This window comes from Narcine bancroftii, chromosome 3 (genome assembly GCF_036971445.1).
Source record: "Narcine bancroftii isolate sNarBan1 chromosome 3, sNarBan1.hap1, whole genome shotgun sequence".
NCBI lineage: Eukaryota > Metazoa > Chordata > Chondrichthyes > Torpediniformes > Narcinidae > Narcine > Narcine bancroftii.
In genome coordinates, this window is record NC_091471.1 from 230,528,443 (window position 1) to 230,543,691 (window position 15,249).

A 15,249-nucleotide genomic window follows, 5' to 3' on the forward strand; every position below is an offset into this window, starting at 1 on the left:
CCCCTCCCTCCACCCTCCCCTCACCCTCATACCAGAGAGGATGAAGAAGATCCCTGAGACGAAGGCCAGGATGGTTCTCTGGGGACGGATGTGTCCGATGTTACTGATGACGAAAGCCGTAAAGACGAAGAGGAGGCTGACCATCGGGAACGGTGTGGCTGTCTGGATCATCTCTGGGGTGGCGGAGAAAGGGGGAGGAGGAGGAAGGGAGATAGAGGGAGGGGGAGAAGAAGGGAGAAAGAGGGGGAGGAGATGAGGAGTGGAGAGAGAAGGGGAGGGGGAGAGAGGGGGAGAGTGAGTGAGGAGATGGAGGGGAGAAAGGGGAGAGGGAGAGGGGAAGAAAGAGAGAGAGATGGGGAAAGGGGAAGGGCAGGAGAGATGGGGAGAGAGAGGGGGAGAAATGTGAAGAGGGGGTGAAAAAGGGGGAAGAGAAGGGGGAAGAAAGAGGGGGAGTGAGGGGGAGAAATGGGAAGAGGGAGAAAGGGGGGAAGAGGGGGAGAGAGATGGAGAGAGGGGAAGAAAGAGGGGAGAGCGAGAGGACAGAGGGGGGAGGGGGAGATCAAATTTGTGGGTCAGTTGGAATGGACCAAGAGGAATCTGTCTGTGGGGGAGGCTTGAGGAGGGATCTGGGGTTTTGAGGATACAGGATGGAGGATGTGGACTAGGGTATGTTCCAGGGAGGGATGTGCAGGGATATCACCACTCACTCAGTATGTTTGCTGTGTTCTCCGTTGTAATTTCCACATCTGGTTCTAGGAAATATTCTGTGGCCACACATCGTCCATTCTCACGGCCTGGGAGGGGTGGAGGGGCAGAGTGAGGGGGAGAAAGGGAAGGGGGGAGAGAGAGAGGGGGAAGTAGGAGAGAGAGGGGGACAAGGGGGAGAGAGAGGGGGCAAGGACAGGGAGAGGGGGAGAGAGATCGGGAACGGGGGAGAGTGAGGGGGAGAGACGAGGAAAGGGGAGAGAGGAGGGAGAGAAGGGAGGGGAGAGAGAGCAGGGAGGAAGAGAAAGAGGGAGAGCCATGATAAGAAGCTGGATATGCCTGGATACATGACCCCCTCCCCCTCTCCATCCCAATCCTATCCCTCTTCCACCTCCCACTCCCCTCCTCCCCTCCCTCCGCCATCCCTTCACCCACCTTCCTCCCACCCCCTCCCTCCCTATCTGCCCTCCCTGCCTACCTGCAATGAAGCAGACCCTCCAGAGCCCCGAATGGAGAGCCATAGTGATCTCTGTGCTCTGGTTGTGCTGGGAGACCAGACCCTCCTCGACGTAGAGCCAGAAGTCAGTGCTGACAGCGATTCCCACCAGCACCAACCCACTGGCCCCGAACACGGTGCTGAGGAGGGTCAGAGCCCGAGCACTGCATGCCCCGAGACCCTCCAGGACTGCAGCGGACGATGGGGGGGGGGGAGATGCAACCACTCAAACTGGGTCGGGGGGCGATCAAAGGAGCAGCGGCAGGCAACTGCGGAGAGAGAGAGAGAGAGAGAGAAAGAGAAGGAGAGGTCACTGAGAGGTAGGAGAGAATGGGAGGGAGGGGATGAAAGGGGAGGGGGAGAGGGAGGGCGGGTGAGAGGCTATAGCAAGGGAGAAAGAGAGGGGAGGGAGAGAGGGAGGTAGATGGTGGAGGTAGATGGAGGGAGTAGGGAAGAAATAGGAAGGGGAGAGAAGGGAGATATAAGGAAGAAAGAGGTGGGGAGAGAGGTGGAACACAAAGGAGACAGAACTGGGAGAGAGGGGAGTAATTAATCTGTTATTCTGTAAATCAGTCTCAAAAGCCCTGCATCAGATCCCAGCCTGTTACCCACTCCTGGGAATCTGTTATTCTATATATTAACCACCCAAACACCTGGATCAGATCCCAGCCTGTGACCCACTCCCAGGGATCTGTTATTCTATATATAAACTCCCAAACCCCTGGATCAGATCCCAGCCTTTGACCAACTTCTGGGGGTCTGTTATTCTATATATAAACCCTCTGAACCTCTGGATCAGATCCCTGCCTGTAAACCACTCCCGGGGATCTGCTATTCTACATAGGAACATACCAATCTCCTGGATCAGATCCCAGCCTGCAACCCACTCCTGGGGATTTGCTATTCTATATATAAAACTCCCGAAACCCTGAATCAGATTCCAGCCTTTGACCCACTTCTGGGAATCTGTTATTCTATATATAAACACCCAGAACTCCTGGATCAGATTTCAGCCTGTGACCCATTCCTATGGATCTGTTATTCTATATATAAATCCCAGAACACCTGGATCAGATCCCAGGCAGTGACTCACTCCAAGGGATCTGTTATTCTTTATATAAACTCCCCCAAACTCCTGAATCAGTCCCTAGCCTGTGATCCACTTGGAGGGATCTGCTATTCTACATAAGAACACACCAATCTCCTGGATCGGATCCCAGCCTGAAACCCACTCCTGGGGATCTGTTATTCTATCAATAAAGCCCTGTCCCCTGAACCCCTGAATCAGGACCATCCTTTGACCCACTCCTTGGATCTGTTATTCTTTATATAAATGCCCCAATCCCATGGCTCAGATCGACCCTGTAACCCACTCTCAGGGATCTATTATTCTATATATAAAACCCCAAACCCCTTCATCAGTCCCCAGCTTATGATCCACTTGCAGGGATCTGGTATTCTACCTAGGAACACTCCAATTTCCTGGATCAGAACACAGCCTGGGACCCACTCATGGGTATCTGTTATTCTATATATAAAGCCCCCTCCCACAAACCCCTAGATCAGACCCCAGCCTGTGACCCACTTCTGGGGATCTGTTATTTTATATATAAAAATCCAGAATCCCTGGATCAGATCCCATTCTCTGACCCATTCCTGGGGATCTGTTATTCTATATACAAACCCCAGACCCCTGGATCAGATCCCAGCCTGTGACCCACACCTGGGGATCTGTAATTCTATATATAAACCACCCAGACACCTGGAACAGATTCCAGCCTATGACTCACTCCTGGGGATCTGTTATTCTATAAATAAACTCCCAAACCCCTGGATCAGATCCCAGCCTGTAACCGATTCCCAGGGATCTGTTATTCTCTATATAAAACTCCCAAACCCTTTGATCAGATCCTAGCCTGTGACCCACTTCTGGGGATCTGTTATTTTATAATAAAAATCCAGAATCCTTGGATCAGATCCCATCCTATGACCCATTCCTGGTGATCTGTTATTCTATATATATAAACCTCAAAACCCCTGGATCAGATCCCACCCTATGACCCATTCCTGGGGATCTGCTATTCTATATATAAACCCCAGAACCCCTGGAAAAGATCCCAGCCTGTAACCCACTCCTGCGGATCTGTTATTCTATATATATAAAGCACCGTTCCCTGAACTCCTGGATCAGGACCATCCTGTGACCCACTCCTTGGATCTGTTATTCTTTATATAAATTTCCCAAACCCATGGCTCAGATCCAAGCCTGTAACCTACTCACAGGGATCTGTTTATCTATATATAAACCCACGAACCCCTGTATCAGTCCCCAGCCTGGAATCCACTTGCAGATATCTGCTATTCTATGCATGAACACCCCAATCTCCTGGATCAGATCCCAGCCTGGACCAACTCCAGGTTTATTACTCTTATATATAAAGCACCCTCCCCCGAACACCTGAATCAAGACCCCAGTCTGTGACCCACTCCTGGGGTACTGTTATTCTATATATAAACACCCCAACAAACTGATTCAGATCCCAGCTTGAGACCCACACCCAGGGATCTGTATTCTATAAACACCCCCCTCCCCAAACCCCTGGATCAGATCCCAGACTGTGACCCACACCTGGAGATCTGTTATTCTATATATAAAACCACTGAACCCCTGAATCAGATCCCAGCCTGACCCACTCCTGGGGCTCCGTTATTCTGTATATAAACACCCCGAATGCCTGGATCAGATCCAAGCTTGTGACCCATTCCCGGGGATCCGTCTTTCTATATACAAACCCACCCCAAACCCCTGGATCAGATCCCAGCCTGTGACCCACTCCTGGGGATCCGTTCTTCTATGTATAATCCCCACAAACCCCTGGATCAGGTCCCAGCCTGTGGTCAACTAACAGGGATCAGTTATTCTATATGTAAGTACCCCTGAACCCTGGATCAGATCTCAGCCTGTGACCCACTCCCAAGGATCAGTTATTCTATATATAAACACCCCCGAACCCCTGGATCAGATCTTAGCCTGTGACCCACTCCTAGGGTTCTATTATTCTATACATAAACTCTCCCAGACCTCTGGATCAGATCTCAGCCTGTGACCCACTCCTGGGGATCTGTTATATAAATAAACCCCTGAATCAGATCGCAGCCTGTGATTCACTTCTAGGGATCTGTTATTCTATATATAAACACCCAGAAACCCTGGATCAATCCCCAGCCACTAACCTACTGCTGAGGATCTGTTATTCTATATATATAAACCCCCAAAACTCTAGAACAGATCCCAGCCTGTGACCCACTCCTGGGGTTCTGTTCTTCAATATATATTACCCCCAGACCCCTGGATCAGATCCCAGTCCGTAACCCATTCACAGGGATCTGCTATTCTACATTGGAACACCCCAATCTCCTGGATCATATCCCAGTCTGTAACCAACTCCTGGGGATCTGTTATTCTATATATAAACCCCCACTCCCGAACCCTGGAACAGATCGCAGCCTGTAACCTACTCCTTGGATCAGTTATTCTTTATCTAAATGCCCCAAGCACCTGGCTCAGATCCGAGCTTGTAACCCACTCCCGGGGATCTGTTATTCTATATATAAACACCCTGAACACCTGGATCAATTCCCAGCCAGTAACCCACTGCTGAGGATTTGTTATTCTATATATATAAACCCCCAAAACTCTAGAACAGATCCCAGCCTGTGACCCACTCCTGGGGATCTGTTCTTCAATATATATTACCCCCGAACCCCTGGATCAGATCCCATCCCGTGACCATCACCCAGGGATCTGTTATTCTAAATATATATATACCTCCCCAGACCCCTGGATCAGATCTCAGTCTGTAACTCATTCCCAGGGATCTGCTATTCTACATTGGAACACCCCAATCTCCTGGATCATATCCCAGCCTGTAACCCACTCCTGGAGATCTGTTATTCTATATATAAACCCCCACTCCCGAACCCTGGAATAGATCGCAGCCTGTAACCTACTCCTTGGATCAGTTATTCTTTATCTAAATGCCCCAAACACCTGGCTCAGATCCGAGCCTGTATCCCACTCCCGGGTATCTGTTATATTCCATATAAACACCCTGAACACGTGGATCAATCCAAGCCTGTGACCCATTGCCGGGGATCTGTTATTCTAAGTATAAACACCCGAATCCCTGTATCAGTAACCAGCCTGTGATGAACTTGTTATTCAATATATCAAACTCCTGAACACCTGGCTCAGATCCGAGCCTGTACCCCACTCCCAGGTATCTGTTATATTCCATATAAACACCCTGAACACGTGGATCAGTCCAAGTCTGTGACCCACTCCCGGGAATCTGTTACTCTAAGTATAAACCCCCCGAACCCCTGTATCAGTCCCCAGCCTGTGGTGAACTTGCATGGATATGTTATTCGATATATAAAACTCCTGAACCCCTAGATCAGATCCCAGCTTGTGAGCCATTCCCCGATATCTGTTTTTTGACATATAAACCCCTAGACCTCTGGATCCGATCCCAGCCTGTGACCCACTCCCAGCGATCATTTATTCAAAATATAAACTCACAAACCCCTAAATCAGTCCCCAGCATGTGATCCACTTGCAAGGATCTGCTATTCTACAAATGAACACCCCAATCTCCTGGATCGGATCCCAGCCTGTGACCCACTCCCAGAGATCTGTTATTCTATATGCGCCTCACAGTTCGGCGGGCAGCAACCTCCTTTGAAGAAGACCGTAGAGCCCACCTCACTGACAAAAGGCAAAGGAGGAAAAACCCAACACCCAACCCCAACCCACCAATTTTCCCCTGCAACCGCTGCAACCGTGTCTGCCTGTCCCGCATCGGACTTGTCAGCCACAAACGAGCCTGCAGCTGACGTGGACATTTACCCCTCCATAAATCTTCGTCCGCGAAGCCAAGCCAAAGGAAAAAACCACTGGATCACAACCCAGTAAGTAATCAACTTCTGGGGATCTGTTATTCTATATATAAACACCCAGAACCTCTGGATCAGATCCCAGCCTGTGATCCACTTGAAGGGATCTGCTATTCTACATATTAACACCCTAATCTCCTGGATCAGTTCCCAGCCTATAACCCACTCCTGGAGGTCTGTAATTCTATATATAAAGCCCCCTTCCCCTGAACCCCTGGATCAGGACCATCTTGGATCTGTTATTCTTTATATAAATGCCCCAAACCCATGGCTCAGATACGAGCCTGTAACCCACTCCCAGGGATCTGTTATTCTATATATACACCCCCAAACCTCTGTATCAGTCTCCAGCCTGTGATCCACTTCCAGGGATCTGCTATTCCACGTATGAACTCCCCAATCTCCTGGATCAGATCCCAGCCAGTAACCAACTCCAGGTTTATGTTAGTCTATAAATAAAGACCTATCCCCCGAGCCCCTGAATCAGATCCAAGCTTGTGACGCTCTCCCGGGGATCTGTTATTTTATATATAAAGACCCTGAACTCCTGGATCACATCCCAGCCTGTGGTTCACTCCCGGGGATCTGTTATTCTATATATAAACCCCCCCCCCCGAACCCCTGGATCAAATCGCAGCCTGAAAACCACTCCTGGGGATCTGCTATTCTACATATGAACACCTCAATCTCCTGGATCAGAACCAAGCCTGTTACCCACTCCTGGGGATCCGTTCTTCTATGTATAATCCCCACAAACCCCTGGATCAGGTCCCAGCCTGTGGTTAACTAGCAGGGATCAGTTATTCTATATGTAAGTACCCCTGAACCCTGGATCAGATCTCAGTCTGTGACCATCTCCTAGGGATCTCTTTTTCAATATACTCCCGGGGATCTGTTATTCTATATATAAAGCCCCTTCCGCAGAACCCCTGGATCAGGACTATCATGTGAACCACTCCTTGGATCAGTTATTCTTTATTTAAATGCCCCAAACACCTGGCTCAGATCCGAGCCTGTAACCCACTTCCGGGGATCTGTAATTCTATATTTAAACACCCAGAAAACCTGGATCAATTCCAGCCTGTGACCCACTCCTGGGGATCTGTTATCCCATTTAAAAAAAAACCCAAACCCTGAATCAGTCCACAGCCAATGATCCACTTGCAGGGATCAGCTATTCTACATATGAACACCCCAATCTCCTGGATCAGAACACAGCCTGTAACCCATTTCAGGGTTATGTTATTCTATATATAAAGCCCCCTCCTCCCAAATCAGATCCCAGCCAGTGGCCCACTCCTGGGGATCTATTCTTCTATATATAAACCACCCCTATCCCAAACCCCTGAATGAGGTCCCAGCCTGTGACCCTCTCTCAGGGATCTGTTATTCTATATATAATCCTCCCGAACCCCTGGATCACATCCCAGCCTGTGACACAATTCTGGGATTGCTTATTCTATATATAAACACCCAGAACTCCTGGATCAGATCCCAGCCTGTGACCCATTCCTCGTGATCTGTTATTCTATATATAAAACCCCAGAACCCCTGGATCAGATCCCAGTCTGTGATCCACTCACAGGGATCTAATATTCTATATATAAACCCCCAAACCCCTAAATCAGTCCCCAGTCTGTGATCCACTTGCAGAGATCTGCTATTCTACATATTAACACCACAATCTCCTGGATCAGATCCCAGCCTGTGACCCACTCCTGGGAATTTGTTATTCTATTTATAATTCCCACCCGAATCACTGGATCAGACCTCAGCCTATGACCCACTCCCAGAAATGTTATTCTATATATAAACACCACCCCCCCCCCACCCCCACCAAACCCCTGGATCAGATCTCAGACTGCGACCCACTCCCAGGGATCAGTTATTCTCTATATAAACCTCTTGATCAGATCCCAGCCCGTGACCCACTCCAGGGTATCTATTATTCTATATATAAACCCCCCGAACCCCTGGATAAGTCCGCAGCCTGCTACGCACTCCCTGGGATCTGTTATTCTATATTTAAACCCCTGGATCTGATCCCAGCCTATAAGCCACTCTCAAGGATCGGTTATTCTATATATAATCCACAACCGATCCCCTGGATCAGATTCCAGCCTGTGACCCACTTCTGGTAATCTGTTATACTATATATAAACCCCCCAAACTCATGGATCAGATCCCAACCAGTGATTCACTCCCGGAGATCTGTTAATTTATATAAAGCCCCTGGATAAGATCCCAGCCTCTGAACTACTTGCAGGGATCTGTTATTCTACATATAAACACCCAGAAACCCTGGATCAGATACCAGCCTGTAACGCACTCCTGAGGATCTGCTATTCTACATATGAATGCCATAATCTCCTGGAACAGATCCCAGCCTGTAAGCCACTCCTGGGGATCTGTTATTCTCCATAAACTCCCAGAACCCCTGTATCAGATCCCAGTCTGTGACCCTCTCCCATGGATCTGTTATTACATATATAAACCCCCAAATTCCTGAACCTGTCCCAAGCCTGTGATCCACTTGCAGGGATCTGCTATTCTACATATGAACACACCAATCTCCTGGATCAGATCCCAGCGTGTTAACCACTCCTGGGATCTGTTATTTTAATTATAAAGCCCCCTTCCCCAGAATCCCTGGATCAGGACTATCCTGTGAACCACTCTTTGGATCAGTTATTCTTTATTTAAATGCCCAAAACACCTGGCTCAGATCCGAGCCTGTAACCCACTCTCGGGGATCTGCAATTCTATATATAAACACCCAGAACACCTGGATCAATTCCAGCCTGCGACCCACTCCTGGGGATCTGTTATCCTATTTAAAAAAAAACAAAACCCTGAATCAGTCCCCAGCTAGTGATCCACTTGCAGGGATCAGCTATTCTACATATAAACACTCCAATCTCCTGGATCAGAACCCAGCCTGTCACCCATTTCAGGGTTATGCTATTCTATATATAAACTCCCTGAACCCCTGGATCAGATCCCAGCCTGTTACCACTCCCAGGGATCTTTAATTCTATATAATAACCCCCCCCCCAAACCTCTGGATCAGATTCCTGCCTGTGAACCATTCCAGGGGATCTGTTATTCTATTTATAAAATCCCCGAACCCCAGGATGTGATCCCAGCCCGAACCCCTCTACCGAGGATCTGTTATTCTATGTATAAACATATCGAACCCTTGGATCAGATCCCAGCTTGTGACCCACTCTCAGGGATCTGTTATTTTATATATAAAGACCCTGAACTCCTGGATCAGATCCCAGCCTGTGGTTCACTCCCGGGGATCTGTTATTCTATATATAACCCCCCTCCCCCGAACCCCTGGATCAAATCGCAGCCTGAATACCACTCCTGGGGATCTGCTATTCTACATATGAACACCTCAATCTCCTGGATCAGAACCACGCCTGTTACCCACTCCAGGGGATCTGTTATTCTATATATAAAGCCCTTTCCCCAGAACCCCTGGATTAGGACTATCATGTGAACCACTCCTTGGATCAGTTATTCTTTATTTAAATGCCCCAAACACCTGGCTCAGATCCGAGCCTGTAATCCACTCCCGGGGATCTGTAATTCTATATTTAAACACCCAGAACACCTGAATCAATTCCAGCCTGTGACCCACTCCTGGGGATCTGTTATCCCATTAAAAAAACCCAAACCCTGAATCAGTCCCCAGCCAGTGATCCACTTGCAGGGATCAGCTATTCTACATATGAACACCCAATCTCCTGGATCAGAACACAGCCTGTGACCCATTCCTCGTGATCTGTTATTCTATATATAAAACCCCAGAAGCCCTGGATCAGATCCCAGTCTGTGATCCACTCACAGGGATCTATTATTCTATATATAAACCCACAAACCCCTGAATCAGTCCCCAGTGTGTGATCAACTTGCAGAGATCTGCTATTCTACATATTAACACCACAATCTCCTGGATCAGATCCAAGCCTGTGACCAACTCCTGGGAATTTGTTATTCTATTTATAATCCCCCCTGAATCCCTGGATCAGACCTCAGCCTATGACCCACTCCCAGAAATCTGTTATTCCATATATAAACACCACCCCCACCCAGACCAAACCCCTGGATCAGATCTCAGACTGTGACCCACTCCCAGGGATCAATTATTCTCTATATAAACCTCTTGATCAGATCCCAGCCTGTGACCAAATCCAGGGTATCTGTTATTCTATATATAAACACCCCGAACCCCTGTATACATCTGCAGCCTGCTACTCACTCCCAGGGATCTGTTATTCTATATTTAAACCCTTGGATCTGATCCCAGCCTATAAGCCACTCCCAGGGATCTGTTATTCTATATATAACCCACCCCCCTGAACTCCTGAATCAGTCCCCAGCCTGTTACCCACTCCTAGCGATCTGTTATTATATATATAAACCCCTGGATCAGATCCCAGCCTGTGACCCACTCCAGGGGATCTGTTATTCTATCTATAAAACCACTGAACCCCTGGATCAGACCCGAGCCCATAACGCTATCCCGAGGATCTGTGACCTACTCCCTGGGAGATGTTATTCTATATATAAATTCCCTGAACCCCTGGATCAGATCCCAGCTTTTGGCCCACTCCTGGGGATGTTATTCTATATATAAACACCCTGAACCCCTGGATCAGATCCGAGCCTGTGGCCCACTCTTAGGTATCTATTATTCAATATAAAACTCCCCCCAACCCCTGTATCAATTCCCAGCCTGTTACCCACTCCCAAGGATCTTTAATTCTATATATAACCCCCCCCCCCCCAAACCCCTGGATCAGATTCCTGCCTGTGAACCATTCCAGGGGATCTGTTATTCTATTTATAAAATCACCGAACCCCAGGATATGATCCCAGCCCATACCCCTCTCCCGAGGATGTTATTCTATGTATAAACATCTCGAACCCCTGGATCAGATCACAGCTTGTGACCCACTCTCAGGGATCTGTTATTCTATATATAAATACCCCGAACTCCTGGATCACATCCCAGCCTGTGGTTCACTCCCGGGGATCTGTTATTCTACATATGAACACCCCCGAACCCCTGTATCAAATCCCAGCCTGAAACCCACTCCTGGGGATCTGCTATTCTACATATGAACACCCTAATCTCCTGGAACAGATCCCAGGCTGTAAGCCACTCAAGGGGATTTGTTATTCTATACATAAACTCCCAGAACTCCTGGATCAGATCCCAGCCTGTGATCCATTCCTGGAGATCTGTTATTCTATATAAAAAACCCAGAACCCCTGGATCAGATCCCAGTCTGTGACCCACTCCCATGGATCTGTTATTATATGTATAAACCCCCAAACCCCTGAATCAGTCCCCAGTCTATGATCCACTTACAGGGATCCACTATTCTACATATGAACACCTCAATCTCCTGAATCAGGACCCAGCCTGTTACCCACTCCTGGGGATCTGTTATTCTATATATAAAGCCCCGTTCCCCAGAACCTCTGGATCAGGACTATCATGTGAACCACTCCTTGGATCAGTTATTCTTTATTTAAATGCCCCAAACACCTGGCTCAGATCCGAGCCTGTAACCCACTCCCGGGGATCTGTAATTCTATATTTAAACACCCAGAACACCTGGATCAATTCCAGCCTGTGACCCACTCCTGGGGATCTGTTATCCTATTAAAAAAAACCGAAACCCTGAATCAGTCCCCAGCCAGTGATCCACTTGCAGGAATCAGCTATTCTACATATAAACACTCCAATCTCCTGGATATATAAACCCCCCCACCCACCCCGAACCCCTGGATGAGGTCCCAGCCTGTGACCCTCTCTCGGGGATCTGTTATTCTATATATAATACTCCTGAACCCCTGGATCACATCCCAGCCTGTGACACAATTCTGGGATTGCTTATTCTATATATAAACACCCAGAACTCCTGGATCAGATCCCAGCCTGTGACCCATTCCTCGTGATCTGTTCTTCTTCTTTGGCTTGGCTTCGCGGACGAAGATTTATGGAGGGGGTAAATGTCCACGTCAGCTGCAGGCTCGTTTGTGGCTGACAAGTCCGATGCGGGACAGGCAGACACGGTTGCAGCGGTTGCAGGGGAAAATTGGTTGGTTGGGGTTGGGTGTTGGGTTTTTCCTCCTTTGCCTTTATCAGATCCCAGTCTGTGATCCATTTGCAGAGATCTGCTATTCTACATATTAACACCACAATCTCCTGGATCAGATCCCAGCCTGTGACCCACTCCTGGGAATTTGTTATTCTATTTATAATTCCCACCCGAATCCCTGGATCAGACCTCAGCCTATGACCCACTCCCAGAAATCTGTTATTCTATATATAAACACCACCCCCCACCCCCACCAAACCCCTGGATCAGATCTCAGACTGCGACCCACTCACAGGGATCAGTTATTCTCTATATAAACCTCTTGATCAGATCCCAGCCCATGACCCACTCCAGGGTATCTATTATTCTATATATAAACCCCCCGAACCACTGGATAAGTCCGCAGCCTGCTACTCACTCCCAGGGATCTGTTATTCTATATTTAAACCCCTGGATATGATCCAAGCCTGTAACCCACTCCCAGAGATCTGTTATTCTATATATAACCCACCCCCCCCGAACTGCTGGATCAATCCCCAACCTGTTACCCACTCCTAGCGATCTGTTATTCTATATATAAACCCCTGGATCAGATTCCAGCCTGTGACCCACTCCGGGGGATCTGTTATTCTATCTATAAAACCACTGAACCCCTGGATCAGACCCGAGCCCATAACGCTCTCCCGAGGATCTGTGACCCACTCCCTGGGAGATGTTATTCTATATATAAACTCCCTGAACCCCTGGATCAGATCCCAGCTTTTAGCCCACTCCTGAGGATGTTATTCTATATATAAACACCCTGAACCCCTGGATCAGATCCGAGCCTGTGGCCCACTTTTGGATATCTATTATTCAACATATAACTCCCCCCAACTCCTATATCAAATCCCAGCCTGTTACCCACTCCCAGGGATCTTTACTTCTATATATAACCCCGCCCCCCCCCCCCCCCACCACTGAACCCATGCATCAGATTCCTGCCTGTGAACCATTCCAGGGGATCTGTTATTCTATTTATAAAATCCCCGAACCCCAGGATGTGATCCCAGCCCGTACCCCTCTCCTGAGGATCTGTTATTCTATGTATAAACATATCGAAACCTTGGATCAGATCCCAGCTTTTGACCCACTCTCAGGGATCTGTTATTCTATATATAAACACCCTGAACTCCTGGATCACATCCCAGCCTGTGGTTCACTCCCGGGGATCTGTTATTCTACATATAACCCCCCCCACCCGAACCCCTGGATCAAATCCCAGCCTGAAACCCACTCCTGGGAATCTGCTATTCTGCATATGAATGCCCTAATCTCCTAGAATAGATCCCTGGCTGTAAGCCACTCATGGGGATCTGTTATTCTATACATAAACTCCCAGAACTCCTGGATCAGAACCCAGCCTGTGATCCATTCCTGGAGATCTGTTATTCTATATAAAAACCCCAGAACCCCTGGATCAGATCCCAGTCTGTGACCCACTCCCATGGATCTGTTATTATATGTATAAACCCCCAAACCCCTGAATCAGTCCCCAGTCTATGATCCACTTGCAGGGATCCACTATTCTACATATGAACACCTCAATCTCCTGGATCAGAACCCAGCCTGTTACCCACTCCTGGGGATCTGTTATTCTATATATAAATCCCCTTCCCCAGAACCCCTGGATGAGGAGTATCCTGTGAACCACTCCTTGGATCAGTTATTCTTTATTTAAATGCCCCAAACACCTGGCTCAGATCTGAGCCTGTAACCCACTCCCGGGGATCTGTAATTCTATATTTAAACACCCAGAACACCTGGATCAATTCCAGCCTGTGACCCACTCCTGGGGATCTGTTATCCCATTAAAAAAAAACCCAAACCCTGAATCAGTCCCCAGCCAGTGATCCACTTGCAGGGATCAGCTTTTCTACATATGAACACCCCAATCTCCTGGATCAAAACACAGCCTGTAACCCATTTCAGGGTTATGTTATTCTATATATAAAGACCCCTCCCCCCAAATCAGACCCCAGCCTGTGGCCCACTCCTGAGGATCTATTCTTCTATATATAAACCCCCCACCCCGAACCCCTGGATCAGATCCCAGCCTGTGACCCATTCCTCGTGATCTGTTATTCTATATATAAAACCGCAGAACCCCGGGATCAGATCCCAGTCTGTGATCCACTCACAGGGATCTATTATTCTATATATAAACCCCCAAACCCCTGAATCAGTCCCCAGTCTGTGATCCACTTACAGGGATCCACTATTCTACATATGAACACCTCAATCTCCTGAATCAGGACCCAGCCTGTTACCCACTCCTGGGGATCTGTTATTCTATATATAAAGCCCCGTTCCCCAGAACCTCTGGATCAGGACTATCATGTGAACCACTCCTTGGATCAGTTATTCTTTATTTAAATGCCCCAAACACCTGGCTCAGATCCGAGCCTGTAACCCACTCCCGGGGATCTGTAATTCTATATTTAAACACCCAGAACACCTGGATCAATTCCAGCCTGTGACCCACTCCTGGGGATCTGTTATCCTATTAAAAAAAACCGAAACCCTGAATCAGTCCCCAGCCAGTGATCTACCTGCAGGAATCAGCTGTTCTACATATAAACACTCCAATCTCCTGGATATATAAACCCCCCCCACCCACCCCGAACCCCTGGATGAGGTCCCAGCCTGTGACCCTCTCTCGGGGATCTGTTATTCTATATATAATACTCCTGAACCCCTGGATCACATCCCAGCCTGTGACACAATTCTGGGATTGCTTATTCTATATATAAACACCCAGAACTCCTGGATCAGATCCCAGCCTGTGACCCATTCCTCGTGATCTGTTCTTCTTCTTTGGCTTGGCTTCGCGGACGAAGATTTATGGAGGGGGTAAATGTCCACGTCAGCTGCAGGCTCGTTTGTGGCTGACAAGTCCGATGCGGGACAGGCAGACACGGTTGCAGCGGT

General features: G+C 48.2%; 1 protein-coding gene across 1 annotated transcript in view; it reads right to left on the bottom strand.

The window, feature by feature from the left end:
• LOC138756764 (protein kinase C alpha type-like) overlaps positions 1 to 15,249 on the bottom strand; it is a 97,400-nt gene that overhangs the window by 3,279 nt on the left and 78,872 nt on the right. The window contains exons 18-19 of the mRNA XM_069923149.1: positions 708 to 794; positions 33 to 173 (exon numbers count right to left, since the gene is read on the bottom strand). Of these exons, the coding sequence (XP_069779250.1) occupies positions 33 to 173; positions 708 to 794 (228 nt within the window). The remainder of the gene's footprint in view (positions 1 to 32; positions 174 to 707; positions 795 to 15,249) is intronic.